This window comes from Macrotis lagotis, chromosome 2 (genome assembly GCF_037893015.1).
Source record: "Macrotis lagotis isolate mMagLag1 chromosome 2, bilby.v1.9.chrom.fasta, whole genome shotgun sequence".
NCBI lineage: Eukaryota > Metazoa > Chordata > Mammalia > Peramelemorphia > Peramelidae > Macrotis > Macrotis lagotis.
The window spans coordinates 106,031,978-106,055,728 of NC_133659.1; the positions used below are offsets into that span (position 1 = coordinate 106,031,978).

General features: G+C 40.3%; 1 protein-coding gene across 3 annotated transcripts in view; it reads right to left on the bottom strand.

Annotated features, from left to right (window-relative positions):
• The window catches only part of LOC141513043 (nuclear ubiquitous casein and cyclin-dependent kinase substrate 1), a 75,730-nt gene that overhangs the window by 23,502 nt on the left and 28,477 nt on the right, over window positions 1-23,751 (bottom strand). Inside the window, exon 1 of one of the 3 annotated variants that reach the window (XM_074222502.1) lies at window positions 13,292-13,474. The exons of the other annotated variants lie outside the window; for them this stretch is intronic. Within the exon in view, the coding sequence (XP_074078603.1) occupies window positions 13,292-13,308 (17 nt within the window). The 5' untranslated portion in view covers window positions 13,309-13,474. Of the gene's footprint in view, window positions 1-13,291; window positions 13,475-23,751 lie in introns of those variants that run through there. 3 annotated transcript variants of the gene reach the window in all.

Sequence of the window (23,751 nt, forward strand, 5' to 3'; positions counted from 1 at the left end):
TTAAGAGTTTATTAATACATTTATAAGGCTCCCTGTGGGCTGCATGGTGATGAAATTTTACAATGTAATAATTTTACTACATTTTGTTGTTGAATATTTTCCAAATATATTTTAATTTTAATCAAAATTTAATTACATTTAAATTTGGTTCAGGTCACACTCAGGAGTATTGTGAGCAGCAATGTAGCCCCATGTTTGACACTTCTAAATTAGAGAACTTAATTCAAATGTATAGAGTAATTCCCCAATTGATAACCAAAAGAATATGAATGGGTACTTCATAACAAATACAAAGAGTACACAGATACATTAAGGAACATTGTTGGAGGAATTTTGAACTGGCCTAGTCAGTCTGAAAAAACAATTTGGAACTATGCTCAATAAGTTACTGAACTGTGCAAACCCTTGATCCACGTCAGTATTTGATCTATAATTCAAGGAGATTAAAGAGGGAAAAGATCCATGCATACAAAAAAATTGGAAACTGAAGGAATACCCACCAACTGGAGAACAGATAAGCAAATTATGAATATGATATGTTACTATGCCATAAATAATGATGGAGGGCAAGGCCTCAGACAAACTTGGGAAGATTTAAATGAACTAATGCAATCAATTTAAGTTCATACTATATGTCTGATACACAGGTGCTAGAATTACAAATAAAAAGTAAAATGCAGTCCTAGCTCTCAAGGAGGTCACAGTCTAATGGGGGGGTGGAGGGGGAAGACACGAAAACAACTATATATAAACAAAATATATTAAGAATAAATAAGAGATAACAGCAACATGGGGGTGATGATCAACCTTGCAGGACTTGCTCATTCCATCAGTGCAACAATCAGGGACAATTTGAGGCTATCTGTAATGGAGAATGCCATCTGTATCCAGAGAAAGAATGGTGAAGTTTGAACAAAGACCAAGGACTAGAAAAAAAACATGATATCTTATTATGTAATCTTGCTATCTCATACTTTTTCTTCCCTAAGGATATGATTTCTCTCTCATCACATTCAATTTGGATCAATGTATACCAAGGAAACAATGTAAAGACTGGCAGATTGCCTTCTGTGGGGGGGAGGGAAGTAAGATTAGGGGGAAAAACTGTAAAACTCAAGAAAATAGGATTTTAGTTGGGACTTGAAGGAAGCCAAGGAGGTCAGGAGTTGGAGATGAGGAAGGAAAAGAATTCCATGAAATGGAGACTAAAAATGAAAATACCCTTAGTCTAGAGATGAAATGTCTTGTTCATGGGATAGCAAGGAGGCCAAGGGTCACCAGATAGCAGAGTCTATAAAGGAGGTTGTAAAATATAAGAAGACTTATACAGGTTGTAAAAGTTCAGGTGTGGGTGATAGGATGAGACCCTCAATTCTTATTTTAAAACTGATCAATGTCAATATACAATGATAATTCTAGAGCCCTTCAGAGAGAAAGGTAATCGATTTGGAGTAGAAATTTAAGTTTTAGAATACATGGCCAAAAGGGAATGTTTTGAATGACTAATAAAGGTTTTATTTTTTTTCTTTCTTTTACAACATGGGAGGAGGTAGGAAAGGAAAAAGACTGTTGATTAAGCAACCTGAGTTTTTACATGATGCATGAACTAATAGTTTGCTCTAAATATAAGCTGTGTCTACACAGACAAATGCATTAACACACTTAATTTTTTATTCTAATGTTATATATTCCAATACGTTTATTTTGTATTGAAAATTATCCAATGGCTTATGGGAAAACTTATTGCTAACCAGCCCAGTTTCATTTACGTGAGTAGAAAGTTCAAAGTGTTTCTGCTATTGAAAATATTTTTTATGAAGTTGTGGAATAAATAGTCACTCTTAATCTCAAAACAAACTGATAAACATCAAGTATTAATATCTAGTGTTAAATCAGGGTTTTGGAAAAGGAGGGGATTTTTGAATGAGAACTGGGTTCAAAATACTTGCCATGGGAAAAATTGTCAAAAAACAAAGGACAGTAACAATTAAATAAAATGCAATGGAAAGTTATGACAAAATTTTTCAGGCAATTCATATGGACAAATTGGGTAGATATTGGTTAAGTGCCGATCCAGATACTTAGATTCAGAATTGGTTTAACAACCAAAGTACAGTCACTGATGGGGTTTTTTTTTTTTTAGGTTTTTGCAAGGCAAACAGGGTTAAGTGGCTTGCCCAAGGCCACACAGCTAGGTAATTATGAAGTGTCCGAGGTTGGATTTGAACCCAGGTACTCCTGACTCTAGGGCCGGGGCTTTATCCACTATGCCACCTAGCCACCCCTGATGGGTTGATATTAACTTGGAAAGTGGGCTCTATTTTTTTTCTCTTCAATTGGAATTTTATTTTTCAAATTATACGCAAAGGTAGTTTTCAACATGCATACATTTGCAAATAAGAGTTCCATATTTTGCCACCTCCCTCCTTGTGTTGGCAAACAATCTGGTAAAAGCTGTACGTGTACAATCATGTTTAACATATTTTCTTATTAGTCATGTTGTGAAAGAGGAATTAGGATTACCCCCTTATTCTTTTCAAGGCATGTTTATCAAATTTGTAGATGACACAAAGTTAGATGGGCAACTAAAAATTCTAAATGATAATTTAGAACTTTATATAGAGATTAAAAAATAAACATTGCAATTACATAATGGAGGCTGGACAGCAGTTCATCTGAAAATAATATGGAGTTTAGGAGATTTTAATGAATCAGTAGTGATTTGCTATCAAATTTTGATATCAAACAAACTAATGGGGTTTCAGGGCTCCCCTCAGTGGGACACTGTAGACAATGATCCCTACTCATATCAAATCTAGAATATTGGATTCAGTTCTGACTACCACATTTTAGGAAGGAAAGGAACTGTAAAAGTCACTGAAATATGCCATAAGACTGTGGTATCAAACTCAAATAGAATGGATTCAACAAGTAAAATACAGACTTTAAAAAAACCACAAATTAGCATTATGTTGAAATTTTATTTATATTGTTAAACATTTCCTAATTTTAGCTTGGTTTGGGCATGAGATTGACATCTATGCCATAGGTGATAAATAGTCTGACCAGGGAGGAGCATAGTCTATTTGTGCTCAGCAAACCTGTTCCTCAGAAAGACAGTCTGCAGCCAGGTCAAACTTGTCCAGGATGTTAAAACTTCTACAGCAGGAATAGCATTTGCAAACCCTCAGTCAGCTCTTTCACTGTAAGGCATTCAGTAGGACATCTACAAAACCACAATTCTATTAGAATATTGAAGTAACATTAGGGCATAAAAAATTAAATTCTAAATATGAAGACTTTCACATTAGAAAGACATTAAAACAGGCTGTATAAGAGAGGGACCCTTGTAACATATGTAATAAAGATTTACTAGAGGCCAAAAAACAGATGCATTAAAAGTTCAGTTCTATTTTAGTGAAAATTAGTTTCTATTATAAGATTAATACTTCAGATTCATTTGTATCATTTTAAAGGAGCAGAAAAATAATTTACCAACATAGCATTTTCTTTTTAGTAGAATCAAAAATATAAATTCTCAATTATTCCCAGTTAAATTTTAAGAAAGAATGAGGGGGGAAACCCCCCTACAAATTGTTAAAGTGGACAAAGGATTTTAAACTATGTGCTTAGTAATTCCTAATAGTCAAGGATAATTTTTACATTACATACTAAAAGCATGTGCAAAAATAATTTCTCACCCACTAACTTTTTTTTTTTTTAGGTTTTTGCAAGGTAAATGGGGTTAAGTGGCTTGCCCAAGGCCACACAGCTAGGTCATTATTAAGTGTCTGAGATCAGATTTTGAACCCAGATACTCCTAACTCCAGGGCTGGTGCTTTATCCACTAAGCCACCTAGCTGCCCCTCACCCACTATCTTTTAAAGGACATCTTTACTGTCCTTGCTGGTCTCCTTTATCAGTTTCGATGTTGGCTCTCCTATTAGAATGTAAACATCTTGAAAGCAGGGGCTCTCTTCACTCTTGAATTTATATCCTTTTGTACTAGCTATATCATAAGGGTTTAATCAAATGCTTTTCCAATCATAATATCCTCTTATAGTTAAATCTTATCTGCCTGGTAATAGGAATTATTCAGTAAATCTCTCCTTAAAATCCTTGGAAGATCCCTTTTACTTTATTCCTGTAAGCCCAAGAAATAAAAGCCTTTTAAGACAAATGCTACTTCCTTGACTCAGAGAAGATGTGAACTAAGAAGTTGGAAAAGTCCATTTTTAGGTTGACAAGGATCTTTGAGATTAGCCTGACCCCTTCACTTTAAAGGGGAGTAAATGAAAACAGACCAAAGTCTGGTTCAGGCTTCTTTCAAACATGAGATAGTGATGCAGTAGTCTCCTACCAACATACTAGATTAGAATGAAGAATGGAAGGAAGAAGAGAACAAAGGCCTGGAGGGCAATAGCAATAAAGTTGTTTAATCATGATTTGTGCTGTAAACTCCCAAGGCATTATTTAAATACAAATATGAAACTATCTACTCAAAATCACACACACACACAATTCCTGAATCCTCCAAACTTTATTATTCTCTATTAGGGAAGATAAAAGAGATGTGACATAGTTACAGCTTGACCATGAACATGAAGCACCTCTCTAGTAAAGTTCTGGATGAAAATAATTTCATTCGCTAACTTTTCAGTTTCCCCAAATCTCATGTTTTTGCTCTTGAAATATATATATATATATATATATATATAGCAAAGCAATGGGGTTAAGTGGCTTGCCCAAGGCCACACAGCTAGGTAATTATTAAATGTCTGAGACCAGATTTTGAACCCAGGTACTCCTGACTCCAGGGTGGGTGCTCTCTCTATCCACTGCACCACCTAGCCACCCCCTTGAAGTATTTCTAATCTGGGATTGGGAAGGATGAAATCAAACAGCACACATTATACACCAATAATACACATACATTTGTTGATTGGACTTTTTGATGTACTCCTTACCAATTACTTCTTTTGCAAATAATTTATTTCACCAGAATTATGTGAGAGGAAAAAATATCCAAATTTACAAAATATTTAGGCTTTGTTGGTGCCATTTATTTGTTGTGTTAGACAACTAATTCTATTTCTTTCTTTAAGGCAATGTGACTTGTCCAAGGTCACACAGTTAGGCAATTATTAAGTATCTGAGGCCACATTTGAAACTCAAGTCCTCCTGACTCCTGAGCTGGTACTCTATTCACCACACCACCTAGCTCTCCCCCATTATTAATCAATCGCATTTCAAAAGAACATCCCTCTTCTCAATTTTTTTTAAAAAATATATGTAAGTCATAACAACTCCAAACAATGGAAGTTTCTAGGTTATTAACATCTATAACAGGTACTTTCATATTTAATTGCTTAAAGAATATACTGCAAGTACAATCTCAGAAAATGCAAGAATGTTAAAAAAATACACAAGAACATAAAAAGAAGCATAGGCTCTTAGAAGCATATCAAGTAAGGAAAGGAAAGAATGTGAATGAATAAGAATGGTCTTAGGGTAGTTTCTTTTGACATTTTTCAAGTTTAATTTACAATCCCTATAAGCTGCTATCAATTTGGAAATGCTATTTCTACAGTTAGGTAAACACTGCCTCTTTTATAAGCTACAGTTTATTCTAAGACAACCATTCCCAAACTTCTCTATTCTATATCATTTACCCTACTGTATGTAGTACAATTTAAGTCACACTAAAACTTAACTTTGTAATGCTGCAGCAAGATTTTAAGTATCAGATAGCTAGTATATGCTAGATACTGATTAGATAGGACTTGTCACCTCAAAGAAAAGACCCGATGAAATCATATTTGATAGAGTAAAATAAAAACCACCAAAGGTTTCAACCCTACTTCTATCCACCAAAAAGAGGTCTGAATTGGATGTTCTCTAAGATCCATTGTAAACCTTGATCCTGGATATGTATAAAAGAAATGTTAATTAGATTGCAGTTTCTCAGATGAACTTCTGAAAGCAAGGAGGTGATCTGAAAAACAAAAAGCAAAAAAGAGTATCAAGCACACACAGGGCTCTTGGACATTATGTGGCTCTTTCACATACTATTTCTTTTGCTCTTCAGAAATTCTAATGTTTTTATCACAATGTTGGGGGGTTGTCATGGCAGTCTTGCAACTTTTTCATGATCATCAATGTAATTACGAAAATAAGAGGCAATAAGGTTAAATTCCTAAAGATGCAAGCCATGTTTTTCCTTCTCTTCCCTGAAATACTGACTACAGTTAGTTCCCAAAGGAAGGATTATATTCAGAAATGGAGGTGGTTTAAAAACAGATTTATTTATTTAAAAACAATTTTATAAAAAAGGAAAATTTTTCTAATACTGAAGCCAGAATATGAGAAATTCAGAGAAACAAAGGAAAACTTGTATGAAATGACACTGAGAAGAAATCTAACTCAGTAGAAGTCTACCCAATGACTAAATGAAAACAAATTTAAGGTATATCAGATAATTTACAATGTCTAAACTTTGTTCTAAAAAAAAAAAATCATTGAGATATACTTTTGGGTTAAGAGTTTTTAGATCACTGGCCTAACTGTTTTTTCTTTGCTATAAAGGAAGGTGGGATATTGGCAAATGATACAGGTATAAAATTCCAAAAGCATCAAACGTAAAAAAAAAATGAAAGAGACATTATCACCATTATCTTACTGATAAGTGGGAGAATGTGATAGTTCAAGACAGCATGAGACATCTTGGGGTAGTCTTTATGATAAAATGAACACTCCTTAGTTTGAAATATGAAGTACACCCTACTTTGGTCTGCTTATTCCACACCTCTCCTATTCACCCAAGCCTAGCTCACTCACTATCTTCTCAAGTTTGGTACTACCTCTAATCCCATGCTTCTGCACAGGTTCCGTTCCTTGAATACATTCCTTTTCCTCTACCTCTTGGAATAGTTAGTTTCTTTCAAATTTATGCTCAAGAAACATAAGGGGCAGCTAGGTGGTGCAGTGGATAGAGCACTGGTCCTGGAGTCAGGAGTACCTGAGTTCAAATCCAGCCTCAGACATTTAACAATGACCTAGCTGTGTGGCCTTGGAGAAGCCACTTAACCCTGTTTGCCTTGCCAAAAAAACTAAAAAACAAAAATAAAACCAAACAAACACAAAAACAAAACCCCCCCAAAAGAAGAAATACCCAACAGAGAGACTTTTCCAAATACTTAACATTAAAGCCGTCTCCCTCTCAAATTGTATGAAGTTAAATAGAAACACATGCCCCAAGAAGAATGGAAGCTTCTTAGGGGGAGGGACCATCACTCACTTTGTCCTTGTATCACCAGTGTCTAGCATAGTACTTTGGTTAATTGATATTTGTTGAATATGTTGATCTACCTAAAGCTATAGCCTTTTGAACTGGATGTCTGGTAGTCATGTCCAAACTGAATACATTACTCTCCTTCATCCCCTTTCCTAATTTTCCTAATACAGTTGAGAGTACTCAGAAATTTAACCTTAACCTTCCTCTCGCATCACACAAATTACCCCATCCAATCTGTTGCCAAGTCCTGTCCAGTCTCTTAACCCAAGTGCAGGACTTCATTTCTTGGTTCTGTGCATTTTCACTGATATCTCAAGTCTGGAATCCTCTCCCTCCTCACCATCTCCTGACTTCCTTGAAGTCTTAACTAAAATTACACCTTCTTGCAAGAAGCCTTTGCCAGTCCCCTTAATTTAAGGGTCCTCTCTCTGAGATTCTCTCCAATTTGTACTAACTTGTCTGAACCTAGTTGCTTACTTGCTGTCTCCCCTACTGGGTTATAAACTCCTCAATGTAAGGGCCTGTCTTTGATATTTTTTTGTATCCATAGTTCTTAGCAATAGAGCCTGGGCCATACTTGTTGATTTGACTACAGCAATAAAGTTCCTGATTTCCTTTTTGAAGACAATCATTTAAACATTTTATGGCACATACTCAAGTGTTTTACTATCTGCCAGGTTGTAAAACTTTCTATTATTTAACAACAGGACTAGAATTGAAGAATAGTTCAAAGAACCAACCAGAGTTAACTGACACAATGATTTTTTTAATTTGAAAGGCAAAGAAAATAGAGAGAACCTGCTAATTAAAACTATAATAAAATATCTGCATCATTTGACATAGCTGGTGTTTCTGGTGAGGGGAAGACAAGTAAAATGTTTTGTTAATAAAATCAATTTTTTATAAAAAATTATAACCATTTTCTCATTTTACATATTAGAAAAAAATGATGAAATCCTACTTTACCATGTAAATGACTAGCCCAAGATCACAGCTACAGAGCTACAATTAGAATTCAGATAGCATTAACTCCTAGTCTATCGTTCTTTTCTTCCATCATGATGCCTCCTAAATTGGAAAAAGTACTTTCTGGCAAACTAAAGATTAAATTACAAACAACTTAATTTATTTTTTTTTAAAAATCAAAATGCACAATCATGCTGAGAAACAGACTAAAAACGTTGAACCCTAGAACCCACTAAGCATGTATATTGAAGTCAACTGAAAAGATCTCACACAGACCAAGATAAAAGCAAAGAACCAGAATTAATGCAGATGCCAATTAACTGGGGGATAGCTAAACATAGTAACCAACCTTACATTTCAGCAAGAGATGAGAAAATGTACCTCTCAACTCTTTTTTGGAGGGTGAGGGAAGAGCTAAGAACAAAGGCACATATTGCTATATCACCTTCTTTAGTCTTTGTAAGTAGAGAAGGGAAGGATATATTGGGAATGAAAACAGCAAGAACAAAAGAGCAGTTTAAAAAAAACCAGGAATGTTTTTAAACGTTAACACTATCATCTACTACAATTCTTCATAAGTAAGTCCCTTCACTGGATGCTGAACCTGAGGTCACAAAGAGCTGAGCTCAAATTCAGCCTACTTACTAGTTGTGTGACCATAGACTCTTAGCCACTCTCTGACATCCATTTTCCCATTTGTATAATGGAGATAAGACCTACTGTACCCACCTCACAGAGTGGAGGGACTTACAGGAAATAAATGTATTCATGATCTTCTACAAACATTAAGGAATGCTATATAAATAACTACTTTCATTTCGGTAAGGCACATTTACCTCATGTCTCATACTTTATTATCTCTTCCTAATATTTTCCTTGTCTTCTAGGAACCTCTTGGCTCTAATCCCATAACTATTACTGAAAAAAATTCCAAGCCAAATTTTTTTAAGTAACAATCATGACATGGTAAGTTAGACTAAAAATGTTAAAGTTGCCAGCTCAAAAAAAGCCATTTACATCAATGCTCTCAATTTATCTCTTTTTTTAAGGTTTTTGCAAGGCAAACGGGGTTGGTGGCTTGCCCAAGGCCACACAGCTAGGTCATTGTTAAGTGTCTGAGACCAGATTTGAACCCAGGTACTCCAGACTCCAAGGCTGGTGTTTTATCTACTACACCATCTAGCCGCCCCTCAATTTATCTCTTAAAAAAATGAAGTCTAGGAAAGATAGAGGATAGTGAGTAGAAGAGACAGGACTTGAATCTGAATCACAGTGCTTAAATATCTCCTGAAATTATAATTTTAAAAAATCAAGTTGAATGAAGTAAATAGATCATTTATATGTAAAATAGGCCAGGTTTTCTGAAAACATTTTGGTGTTAAGAGTCAGTGCTTATTTATAAAGAATATATTTGGGCGGATAGGTGGCTCAGTGGATAAAGCACCAGGCCTGGGGTCAGGAGTACCTAGGTTCAAATCTGGTCTCAGACACTTAACAATGACCTAGCTGTGTGGCCTTGGGCAAGCCACTTAACCCCGTTTGCCTTGCAAAAACCTAACAAAAAAAAAAAAAAGAATATATTCAACACTGAGGATGGCTCATCAAAATATAGTTTAAGTAATATCAACTGTCCCTTTCTTAATTCTTCTAGATACCCATTAAGTAGTTCTTGACAACTGAAAATTGCTATTGTCATTTCCAAAATGTTACTTTTTTCCTTCCCACAAAAAACAAGGAAATTAAAAATACTGAAGATACCATATTTGCAGTGCATTTCAATATATAGATATTACAAAATGTCAAAATGTTTAACATTTAACTTATCCATAACTTGTTTAAAATTTCAAAAATTGAACTTCAAGGGAGAAAAAGCAGGTTTCTTAAGGAATGATCCTGAATCACTAGAATTTTGTTTAGAAAGGTCCTACATGTATAAAATGTACATTTAAAAGATAATGGGGTTTAAGGCATTTCTTTTTATATGTATGTTGTTTTTAAAAGAAAGAATAAAAATGGGGGAATTGGGGAAGAGAAATACAAGTATAAGGAAACACTCTACTGCCTATTTGTGAAATAATTTTAATATGAATCTTTCAAATAGCCTCTACGATTTATAATTATACTGGAGTGTTAGGGTATTAATCATAACTCTCTCTCTCTCTCTCTGATTTTTTAGACTTCAGATATGTCCTAAACAAAATTCTTGCTTTTGAAAGGAGCAATTAAGAAGATGAAGAAAGTTTTGAATCATTTTTCTAAAAGCCATAAACAAGATAAGGATAAAGTATGGCAAAGAGTATTTTTTAAATTGTTTTATATAACTGAATTTAAAAGTTTTAAATTTATGCTAGAGCAAAAACTCCCTCATAACCTTAAGATCACAGGTCCAAAGGGAACAGCTGAAATGGCCAAGTCTGGTGGGCCTATGGTGACTGTGATGATGAGCTACAAAGGAAAAGGACAAATAGCTTGTGTGATGTTCCTTTAACAAGATCTCCATTACTACAAAGAGAACTATACTCAAGAGTCCCAAGACCAAGATTTTTCTATTTGAAGCAAAACATGTAACTTCTCAATCTCAGTTTCCTTATTTGTTAAACTGAGATTAATACCACTTCTCAGAGGGTTTTGATGAGGGTGAAATCAAATGACTTTAAACCAAACAATTTTAAAAATGTTAAAATAAATCAATTATTAACCATTCTTTGATAATTAGGAAATAGAATGGGAAAATGAACAAGATTGAAAAAAACACTTAAAAAATGTCCATGGGGTATTGTGTATGCTTGGTTGCTAGGAAAGGACAGAATCTTTAATATCCTAGCTTTTGTTAGGTATTCAGACTGAAGTCAGGAGTACCTGGGCTCAAATCTGGCCTTAGACGCTTAGTAATTACCTAGCTGTGTGGCCTTGGGCAAATCACTTAACCTCATTGTCTTTCAAAAAAACGTAAAGATAGAGGTATCAAAGAACATATGGCTTTTAACAAACTACAGTAATATTTTCTCCCTCTCCGCACCCCAAAGTGTCCAGAGGAGTTAACTCAACAAAATACTTTCTATCAAAGTAGTTTGAGACAGCTATATGGCTCTGTGGATAGAATGCTGATCCTGGAGTCAGGAAGACCTCAGTTCAAATATATGACTTTAGACACTTACTAGCTGTGTGATCCTGGGCAATCATTTAGCCTGTTTGCCTTCCACTGGAGCAGAAAATGGCAAACACTTGCCAAGAAAACCCTATGGACGCTATGATTTTGGGATATTCTCTCTCTCTCTCTCTCACACACACACACAAACAAAACCACAGAGGATCACGTGACAAAACAAGTTTCTACCAATGGAAGCCAGAGTAAACACTTTTTTTAATTACACTTCTAATTTCCTAACTAATTTATTTAATATTAATAGAGAAGCTAAAGAAACAGGAAGACAAGGTCTAAATGAAAGACACAAAAACTACAGAATTTATTGCACCATCCCATAACAAGAACACTATTAAAATTTCAATGAAGGAAAGAATTCACTAATTCGCTATTATCTACTTTTGTAACACAAGGCTGGACCGTATTAAAAATTGATTTTTACCTAAAGAGAACAAAATTGTCAATAATATTCATTCCCTAACAAAAGTAAACTTACCTAACTGTACTCTGGTTAATTATACCTTAAAAGGAAAAGGCTTGGGGAGGTTAGGTGGTACAGTGGATAAAGCACTGGCCCTGGAGTCGGGAGTACCAGAGTTCAAATCCTGGTCTCAGACACTTAATAATTACCTAGCTGTGTGGCCTTGGGCAAACCACTTAACCCCATCTGCCTTGCAAAAAAACCTAAAAAACAAAAGAGACTTCATTTTGAGGGTAAGACTCTTGGAGGAAAGTAAAATCAAGAAACACTACTTTTGAGTTTGTTATCGGTCATAGCTTCTAAATAGAAAAAACCAAAAACCAATCAGATCAGCCCACCAGCGCGAGGAGGCCCCGCAGGCAGCGGCGCCGGCCCGGCCCGGCCCCTCCCCCACGTGCAGCCCAGCTACCAAACCCCCAAGTATTGAGTCTTAAGGCATCTAAATGCTGCTTTTATTGAGTAATTTTTGAATGTATAAATTCGCAGTTAAGATGCTAAAAAAAACCCCAACTGACAATTTAAGCATGTTTGTTAAAGGTCCAACTAAGGCCAAATGAAAGAGACTAAAACGCCCAGGGCAAGGCTGATGCAGGTGGGGCAGGCCCCGGCCCCGGCCCCGGCCCGGCCCGGCCCGGCCAGGCCTCGTGCTCCCGGGCCGCTGGGGGCTCTGCTGTTCCTGGATCCGCCGACACGGCCGCGGGCCGCGGGCGCTCCGAGCGCCGCCAGGCCCTCGCTCTCCCGTCGGGGAAGCTCCGACGGGGCGTTTCGGGGGGCCCCGGACAACTCCCTTCCTGCCAGGCGCCGCGGCTCTGCCCGCACACGCCCCGCAGGGCCCAGGGGGGCCGGCCCACCCCCGCCCGGGCGCGGGGCCTGGGGGCGCAGGGGCGGCCCGGGCCCGGGCAGCGGCGGCTCCGGCCCGCGCTCCCGCCCGCGCCTGTCACTCGGGGGCCCCGCCCCGCCCGCGCGTGGGCGGGGCCCGGGCGCCGGGGGCGGGCCCGGGCGCCGGGCGCCGCCCCCACGGCGAGGACAGCGCCAAAGGCCGGGCGCGGGGCCTGGGGGCCGCCTTCCCGCCCCCGCCCTCCCCTCGCGGAGCCCCCGCCCCTCCGGGCCGCGCCGGAGCCGCCGCGCCGCGCCACACTGGGGCGGGCGCCGGGAGGGAGCACGCGCGTGCGCGCCGCAGCCCCCCCCGCGCCCCGGCGGCCCCCCCCCCCCGCGCCCCTCCCCTCCCCCACGCACGGAGGCGCGCGCCGGCCCCGAGGGAAGCGGCGGCGCGCCGAGAGCGAGCGGCCCAGCTCCGAGCCCAGCGCCGCACGCCCCCGCCCCGAGGGCGCCCGCCGCTCCCCGGCCCGGCCCGCCGCGCCCCGGCCCGGCTCCGCGCCGCCGCCGCCGCCGCCGCCGCACTGACCTGACGGGCCGGGACATGTTCGCAGCCGAGGCCGGAGCTCCGCGGAAGCCGAGACCAGGCCCCCCCCCCCCACCCCGCGCGCTGGGCGCCCCTCCCCCCCCGGCTGCGCTGGCCGCCGAGGCCCGGGCCGCTGGCTCCTCCGGCTCCGCCGCTACCGGATCCAGGCCCCCGGGATCCGCCGAGCCCCCCGTTCCCCCGTCTCTTCAAAATGGATGAATCAAACCAGCCGAAAATGCGCCAAAGCCGCCGCGCACCCTACCCCGCTGGGCCTCCCGCGCCCCGCCCCCTGCCCGCCCACCCATTGGCGGCGGCGGCCCGAGGCGGCGCCCCGGTTGGACGGTTTGAATCATCACGACGCCCGGCCCCGCCCCCTCCCCGCTAGGCCCCGCCCCTTCCGCGGGGAGGCGGAACCTCGTCCCCCGAAGCTGCTGTGAGAGCGCACGGCCGCAAAACAAAAATGGACGCCGCCCGCCGCGGCCCCCGCGCGCCCGCGGCACAGCCGCCCGAGGCCGCGGCCCGAGCCTCCGCCCGCGGGGCCGGACGCGGCGCCCGCGGGGCCGGACGGAGCCGGGCCGTGCCCCGGGCGGCCCGCGCAGGAGGCCGCGCGTTCGCCAGCCAGGGGCCGCTTCAGAATTGGAGGGAAATTTCTATAGGTTCAAAAAACATTGACCTTAAACCCGCAAGCCCCTCCCCCGGCTTCGCCCCACCCCCGGAGCCCCGAAACGCGCCGGGAAGGGGAGGGCGCGCGTGCTCCTGCCGAGCCCCCGCCGCCCCCCACGCGCGCGGGCCGGTGACGCCGCGGGGCCGGAGGGCCCGCCCTGGCCGCGCGCCGCTCCGGGGGTGGGATTCGAACCGGCGCCTCCGAGAAGGCTGACGCGCGCGTGCTGAAGCCCTTGCCCAGTGCGAAGGAGTGGGTTCAAGTCCAGCCCGTGGGGGCCCCCACCGCGGCTCCCCCGGGTCCCAGCGCCTCGGACGGCCCCGCACGTGCAGGAGCCCCCTCGTCCTCGTCCCCTCCCCGCGACGGCAGCGGGGACGTGGAGTCCCGGGGGGCTCGGACCTCTAATGAGGCGGACGATGCCCTGGGACCATCCTCACGGGGGTCCTGCCCTCCCTGGTGCCCCGGATCCGGGACAAGCCAAAAACCCCCAAAATTATGAGAATGATACGTGGAAACAAGGCGAGAAGGGATCTAGAATAAAGGAGCATATGTGAGGAGGGGAGGCTCCGGGGCAAGGGCCAGGGGGAGCGAGAAGTGGTTCTCCCTTCCTAGGACCCTGTGCCTCACCTTGGGGATTGTAAGATCTTTCGTACATAAAGCGGGTGAGTGTTGGGTCAGGAAGGGTCTCCTTATGCCCCCAAAGCTTGGACTGAACTTACCAGTGACTCAAATCATGGAGAGGGAGATTGGAAAGAACAGGATTCTTAAAAACATTTCCTAGGGCTGTGTGTTCATAGACCCAGACCCTAAAGAGATCTCAGGCTACCAAGGCAATTATCGTACAGATGGCAAAGGTGAGGTTCAGAGAAGTAGTGTGACTTGTCCAAGGTCACAGAGGCTGTAAACAGAAGAGGGATTTGAATTTGAATTTGTTTGAGAAACATCGAGGAGACCAATGTCCATGTTGTGAAGTAAGGTACAAGTTTAAAAAAGCAGGAGGAGGAGGGAGGAGAAACGGTTATGAAGGACTTTGAACATCAAACAGGATTTTGTATTTAATCCTAAAGATGACATAGAAATAGTGGAGTTCATTGAGAAGGGGATGACTTGATCTTACCGGTGCTTTGGAAAAATCACAATGGAGTGGAAGAGGCTTGATGCCCACAAACAGTAGGACAGGAGTATTTGAGAGATATTGCAAAGGTGAAATTGTAGCCTTTGCCAATAGATTAGATATAGAGGAGGAGAGATAAGAGTTGAGGATGACACCTAGGTTGAGGGTATGGTGAACTAGGCTTGTGTTAACTGCCTTTAGAAGTGAGGAAGTTTGGGGTGGCTAGGTGGCACAGTGGATGGAACACCAGCCCTGGAGTCAGGAGTACCCGAGTTCAATGCAGCCTCAGACACTTAATAATTATCTAGCTGTGTGGCCTTGGGCAAGCCATTTAACCCCATTTCCCTTGCAAAAACCTAAAAAAAAAATTAAAATAAGAAAGTTTGGAAGGGGGTATCTTTTAGGGGGAAAGATAATTATGTTGGAATGTTGAGTTTAAGATGTCTACTGGACATCCAATTCAAAATATCTGAAAGGCAGTTGGAAATGGGAGCTTAGAGGTCAGCAGATAGAGATTAGGGCAGGATAGATTTCAGAATCCTCAGGAAAGAGATGGTTATTAAATCTATCGGAACTGATGAGATAGCCAAATGAGTAGCATAGAGTGAATTTAGGACAGAACTCTCAGGGATACTGGTGGTTAGAGAGCATGGCCTAGAGGAGGATCCAGCAAAGAAGACAGTGTTTTCTTAGATAATAGGAGAGAGTAGTATCCAAAAAACAGGGAAAAGAGAATATGAAAGAGAAGAGGGTGGTCCACAGTGTCAGAGGTCAAGAATAATAAGGATTGAGAAAAAATCATTGGATTTATTAGTTAAAGACATCACTGGTAAATTTGAAGAGAGCAATTGTAGTGGAACAGTGAGATTGGAAGCCAGATTGTAAAGGGTTAAGAAAAGAATGGGAAGAGATAAAGTGGAATCATCTATTGAATGTAATGAATTACAGGAACTGATGCTGTCAGGAGCAGAACCAAGAGAACATTGTACACATTAACAACAGTATTGTGAGTTGATCAACCTTGATGGATGCAGCTCCTCTCAGCAGTTCAGGGAGCTAGGACGACTCTAGGAGACCTTTCATGGACAGTAGTGCCATCCACGTCCAGAGGAAGAAAAACAAAACAAAAACTCTACAGAATCTGAATGGACACTACATTCACTTTTTTTCTTTTTAGATTTTTTTTCAAGGCAAATAGGATTAAGTGGCTTGCCCAAGGCCACACGGCTAGGTAATTAAGTGTCTGAGACCGGACTTGAATGCAGGTACTTCTGACTCCAGGGCCAGTGCTTTATCCACTGCACCACCTAGCCACCCTACAATTCACTTTTAAATTTTTTCTCTTATGTTTTTCTCTCCTCATGGTTTTCTGTTCCCTTAATCCTAATTCTTCAAAAAAGAAAATGGCTAATCTATAAACATTAAACACAAATGTATATGTATAATATTCACCAGACTGTTAGCTGCTGAGGGGTGGAGGGTGAGAAAGGAGAGTGGAAGGAAATTAGGTAATTTAAAAATATGCATATGCTTGTGGATGAATGTTAAAAAACTTTCATAACACATAATTGGAAAAGTAAAATATCAATAAAAAAAAGAAATGGCCTCAAGTTTTTTAGTCACAAAAGGCAAGAATAGATAAAGGATATTAGCAGGGATGGAAGGATCAAACAAGGAGGATGACTGCTAGACAGGCGTGTTTGTAGGCAGTAGGGAAGGAGCCAGTAGACTGGGAAAGCTTAAAGATAAGAAAGAATTTGGGCATGGCAGAGGGGTGAGATTGCTTATGTAGGTGGAGGGGTTTACCTTGATAAGGAGTAGAGCCATCTCTTCATGTAAAAGTGGAGTAAAGGAGGAGATAAGAGACAGAAGGCATCTGAGTGTTAGGACAGAGGAGGGAAAAGGGAGATCAGAGTGAATTGTCTCAATTTTTTCTGTAAAATATAAATCAAAGTTCTCATCTGAGAGGATGGGGTAGGGGAAGCCATGTGAGATTTGAGGGGGATGAAGAGTTTTGGAAGAGCTGTGGAGAGTGGGATAGTGAGTTAATAAGGTTTGGGTAGAACTGCCTAGGGGCTGTGAGGACCCAGATGAGGCGATGTAACAAATCTGTAATGGGCCCAGTCTGAATGCTTTCAGCTTTGTTCAGCTATACATATACAGAAATGAAGGTGGAAAATAATGTGATGAAAGGGAAGGCATTAGCATCTGGAAGAACTGGAAAAGACTTCCCACAGAAGGTGAACTGAGTCTTCAAGGATACTAAAACACATGTAGAGCAGAGCATTCCAAGCATGGAGGATAGCCAGTTCAAGGTCACAGAGAGGAGATAGAGTTCAAGAAATACAAGTAGGATGGTTAATTGGATTATACAGTTCATGGACAGCAAGGAGTTGTGAGAAGCCTAGAAAGGTCAAACAGGAGTTCATACTTAAAATTCTGCAAGTAAAAGGTAGATGCTAGAGCTCACTGAACAGGAAGAGGTAACATGGTCAGTCCAATGCTTAGAAAAATTTGACAGCTGAGTAAAGATGGATTGTATCTGGAAGAGACAAATCAGAGACAGTTAAAAAACTATTGAAATGGTCTTTCTTGTCCTGTGGAAGGGAAGGCTGAGGGAAATTTCCAGTGGAATTTCCAGAAGTATTAATCACAGCCTACCAGCTAGCCTTTAAACTTTCCCTTACAAAGACCACCAAGCCAAGAGAATCACATTAATCCTATATTTGAGCATCCTATTTTATCCATTATTAAAGAGCTCTGACCTAGGAATTATATATGACCTGAGATGATAGATGACCTAGGACAAGTCATTAATCTGGGCTTTAGCTGCCTCCTCTGGAAAAAGGAAGTGTTAGACTATATGATCTTACTCAGTTCTTTCCTTGTTCTGAAATGTGATGATTTATGACCTGGCCTTGTTAATTAGAAAGAACCTGGGTAGATCTTCCCTAACCACTTACTGCCAATCACAACCAGTTTGGTAAAAGTTGATGACCACCTGATGGCTTATAGATAGGTTGAAAACTTTAATCAGTTCTTCTGAAACATACTGAATTGAACTAAAGGGAGCCAAAACAGTAGAAAATTCTAGATTAAGGAAGACAGAATACAGGGTGACTACTATCCATTTTCAAATAAACCTCAGGACTTTGCCATTTCCTTATTTACTTTGACTACAATGTTAACAATACTTTCACACATGCCTTCTTCCTAATCTTCCTTTGCTTTAAAAAAGTTTTTTGATGTTTTTTTGTTTTTCTATCCCAGTTACTTCCAGATAATCTCCACTATCATCCCTCCTCATCCAGCATTTCTCCCTCTGCTTTAGAACAATACCATAGAATCATAAAATGTCAGAGTTGTTAAGAAGACTCTAGAAATTACCTAGTCAGACCTGTTTGTTATAAGGATGAATATCCTGAGCCAAGGTAATGGTACGAGGACTGAACCTGTCATTTTGTTGACATAGGAAACTCTTGATGAGGAAAGTCTTTGCAACTTAAAACCTTTGGGAGTAGTCTGGGGAGCTGAGTTGTGATTTTCCTGTTGTCGAACAATAAGTTAAAAAAAAGTGACAGTTGAATTCAGTTCTTTTCTTTTTTGGGGGGGAGGGGTGGTTATCAGGGTGAAGTGGCTTATCCAGAGTCACATGGTTAATAAGTTTCTGAGGTCAATTTGAACTAAGGACTCCCAGACTCCGGGGCAGGGGCTTTATCCAGTGTACTACCTAGCTTCCCCAATCTAGATCTTCTTGATCCCAATCTACTCTCTATCTACCACATAACCCCACTTCTCTTTCCAAGGTCATAAAAGTAGTAAGTGGCAAAGATGAGATAGGAAACCAGGTCCTTTGACTCCTATTTGAGAGTCACTAATTAAGAATAATGACAGCATGGAAGTTCTGATATAGGAGTTCTTCCAACAACCCCTTCATTCTGGTTGTCACTAAAAGTTCATTTTCTTATTTTAGGGAACATACTAGAGAAGTAAAGAATTGAGGAATATAAAAGCACAAGCAGCTTGGGTTTGCATAAACACATTGTTTATTCTACTGGGGTTGGAAAGACAACTTTTTGAAGACCATGCCAAGGGCATAAGGAATGCCTGCTATTTCATACTACTTCCAACTCATAGACTCTCCATACCAGCTCACAGATTTGACTTCATTGTGGCCATTATTCTTAGATTATTAGAAGTTGGGTGAAAACCCTATGCTTTTTTGACCCTTTTTGCTCCAGATTTTCTCCCAGCATCATGTTCAAGAAAGACAAATGGGAAAATTCATAAACTTTTATGTAAAAGTAGATGATTTAAAATACATGTGCAAATTAAAACAAATCTGATATACTACCTCAAACCTATCAGATTGGCTAAAATTACAAACAAGGAAAATGAGAAGTGTTGGAGAGGATGTGAGAAAACTGCAACACTAATGCATTGTTGGTGGAGTTGTAAACTGATCCAACCTTTCTGGAGAGCAATTTGGAATTATGCCCAAAGGGTTAGAAACTTTGATCCAGCAATATTCTTTTTTTTTTGGTTCTGATTTTGTTCTGATTCTTCCTTCACAACATGACTAACATGAAAATATGTCAAACATAGTACCTATATAATTATATCAGATTATTTGCTATCAGGGAGGGGGAGGGAAGTAGAAAAAATACAGAAATCAAAATCAAAAAATGAATATAGGTAATTGGAAAAATAAAAAAATACATTTTTCACATATTTTCATGGACAAGGGGGAAAAGCATAAGAATTTTATTTCTCATGAATTTTAAGACCCAGAGTATAATATTCAATGGGAGAAATACCTAGATGGATATATATTTGAGTACAGAACAGTTTTTATGCAAGATATATTCTCTGATTGATGGGGAGTCTTCTGAGAAGCCACAGGTTTAGAAGAAAGGTCAATGCATGGATGTTGAGGGGGAAGTAGAAAAAGAGAAGACAATCTGCTGTAGTCAATGAGGAGAGATAATTAGAGCTATGTGAAGTGAGACTGTTGTGGTGGCCTGAGCTACAATTCTAGTAGAATCCTAATGATTCGGGAACTAGCATAGAGCAATTATCTACTCTGAAGTTTTGACATTCTCTGAGACTAGGAAGACAAAGAAAAGATGAGGTAGAAGCTCCACCAAAGCAGAAGACACCGACATCTGAAGTTTTGTTTTTCTTTCCTCCCTCCCTAGGCATATGGGTTTCTGAAGGAGTTGTGTACTCCATTTGATATTCTAAGGAGCTAGGGAAATAAGTTTATAATCCCTCAGGAGCCTATGAATTCTCACCAATTTGTATATAGAAAACCAAATTAATTCAATGGCTTGTTACCTTGCTATTCTGCCACAAACATTTTGTGGTTGGGTTATAATGTTTCTGCCTTGTTCATGGAAGCTCAAATCATATTTGCAGAAATTACGAAACCCAAAACAATTCACACAGAAAGTAGGAAAGAGTTCCAGAGCTTAGTTTAGTTACTAAGCTAATTTATTTATAAACTAAACTGCCTGAAAGGGAAAGACCAATGAATTGATTCAGTGGACTGGGTTAGGAAGTTGGCTCTACTGTTTTCTCTTGGCATAACCTTGTACACCCCACTTCTTTGGGTTTCAGTTTTCTTAACCTTAAAATAAGGAGGCTGAATTATATAACCTCAAAGCACTTATTATCCAATGATCTTAAGAAAGAAAATTCTGTGATACTATTTTGTTCAAAAAAAAGTAAAACACATAGAATCATAGGATTTTAGAATTTAAAGGGATCCCTTCATTTAATCAATAATAATAAAGCTAGGATTTGCATATTGCTTTAAGGTTTGCAAAGCACTTTATAAATCTTGTCTTAGTTTGTCTTCACAATCATCTGAGAGGTAGGTGCTATTACTATCCCTATTTTATGGATGACACAACTGAGGCAAGCAATGGGTCACTCAACCAGTATCTAGAGTTGGATTTGAGCTCAGGTTCGGCCAAACTGCAGTTTCAGTGTTCTAGTCAACTGAGAGATGACATGATCTATTCATCATCCCACTAGTTAACAGTTGAGGTGACATTAGAATCCTTATCTCTCACTTTCTAATGCAACTTCAGGGTTCTGAACCAGATTAAAACATAATTGGGAAATGTTTAATAAAAATACAGTAAACAAAGATCGTGCTACTTTGTGGTTTGCCGAGCCATTATGTAGCCCTCAGGGATCCTTGAGTTCGACAGCCCTGGATTGTACTACCTTATTTCCCTAAATTAAGACCTGGTCTTATATTAATCTTTGCTCCAAAAGACACATTAGGGTTTATTTTCAGGTGATTTTTAAAAAAATGTACAACAATCTACATTTATTCAAACAATCATGGCATCCTCTTATGGAACATCATCATAACTCTCCAACCCCAAATTCTGGTCTGAATTTCTTGCAACTCCATTTCCTGTAGAACCATTGCCCCCAGTCTCTTATGTCCAGGAATAGAGCTCTCCTTAAATAAGCCTGTCTTGTCCATGCAGCCTGCTCATAGTGCATTGGCAACACAACCCTCCCGTGATTTTGTCCCATGAATTCTCCACTCAAGTTACCTCCTCTTGCAATCTCAGCTCCTTAAAGTTTCCACAGTGATTTCTCTCCATTCCATTTCTTTTTTAGGTTTTTGCAAGGCAAACGGGGTTAAGTGGCTTGCCCAAGGCCACACAGCTAGGTAATTGTTAAATGTCTGAGACCAGATTTGAACCTAGGTACTCCTGACCCCAGGCCTGGTGCTTTATCCACTGAGCCACCTAGCCACCCCTCCATTCCATTTTCAATGTAGTCATTGATTCCCATGATTCCTTCAAGTCTCAGTCTCTCTCTCTCTCTCTCTCTCTCTCTCTCTCTCTCTTAAAAGATTTTATTTATTTTGAGTTTTACAATTTTTTCCCCTAATCTTACTTCCCTCCCCCCACCCCCCACAGAAGGCAATTTATCAGTCTTTACATTGTTTCCTTGTACAATGATCTAAATTGCATGTAATGAGAGAGAAATCATATCCTTAAGGAAGAAGCATAAAGTATGAGAGATAGAAGATCAGACAATAAGATATCAGTTTTCTTCCCCTTAAAGTTAATAGTCCTTGGTTTGTTCAAACTCCACAGTTCTTTCTCTGGATACAGATGGTATTCTCTATCGAAGAGAGCCCCAAGTTATACCTGATTTACAACAATCAGGTGGAATGAGCAAGTCCATCAAGGTTGATCATCACCCCCATGTTGCTGTTTTTCTGGTTCTGTTCATCTCACTCAGCATCAGTTCATGCAAATCCATCCAGGTTTCCCTGAATTCCCATCCCTCCTGGTTTCTAATAGAACAATAGTGTTCCATGACATATGCCACAGTTTGCTAAGCCATTCCCCATTTGAAGGATATTTACTTGGATTTCCACTTCTTTGCCACCACAAACAGGGCTGCTATGAATATTTTTGTACAAGTGATGTTTTTACCCTTTTTCATCATCTCTTCAGGGTATAGGCCCAGTAGTGGTATTTGCTGGATCAAAGGGCATGCACATTTTTGTTGCTCTTTGGGCATAGTTCCAGACTGCTCTGCAGAAAGATTTAATGGGTTCACAGCTCCACCAACAATGTATTAGTGTCCCAGATTTCCCACAACCCTTCCAACATTGATCATTGTCCTTTCTGGTCATATTGGCCAGTCTGAGAGGTATGAGGTGGTACCTCAGAGAAGCTTTAATTTGCATTTCTCTAATAATTAATGATTTAGAGCAATTTTTCCTATGACTATGGATCACTTTGATTTCCTCATCTGTAAATTGCCTTTGCATATCCTCTGATCATTTGTCAATTGGGGAATGGCTTTTTTTTTAAATTTTTGACTCAGTTCTCTGTATATTTTAGAAATGAGTCCTTTGTCAGAAATACTAGAAGTAAAGATTGTTTCCCAGTTTATGAGTCTGCTTTCTGGGGAAGTTCTTCAGGTCTTCAGCATGTTGAATGTTGGCTGAATCTCAGAGATCTCTTTGGCCACCTCAAAAAACAAGTGGCAGCTTTCAATCAACCTACTTCCTCATAACTGCTTGTATGCATTAGATTTTTTTAGTTTTAAGAATATAAATGCCTGAAACACATTCAATCTTATCATCCTTGCCCTTAGTGATGATTAGAAATAGAACTTTCTTTATCCAGAAGTTATCAAATGCATACTTTATTCATGTGTTGTGCCTGTACTCCATTTGGTCATTCGGCAATAAGTTTCAAGTTCATCTGTTTACAAAACCATTTACCTCTCATCCAAAGGTGCCTTGCTTGGGTATATATACAAATACTTAATTGTAATTTATGTTATCATTTATTTTATATGTTAATGTCAATATTATTTATGTTTACTTATATATTAATATTATTTTATAATTTAATATATTCTTTGTGTCTTTATTTTTTTGCAAGGCAATGGAGTTAAGTGACTTTAAGTGACTTGCCCAAGGTCACACAGCTAGGTAATTAAGTTTCTGAGGCTAAATTTGAACCCAGGTCCTCCTGACTCCAGGGCCATCATCAGTTGTTTCTTGCAAAGGAAGTACAAAATGCCTCCATCAGGTTGATCTTAACTGGGGCTTATTTTGGGGATAGAGTTTATATTATAAGCATCCTGAAAAAAATCATGCTAGGGCTTTTTCAGGGAAATACAGTATTTTTCATG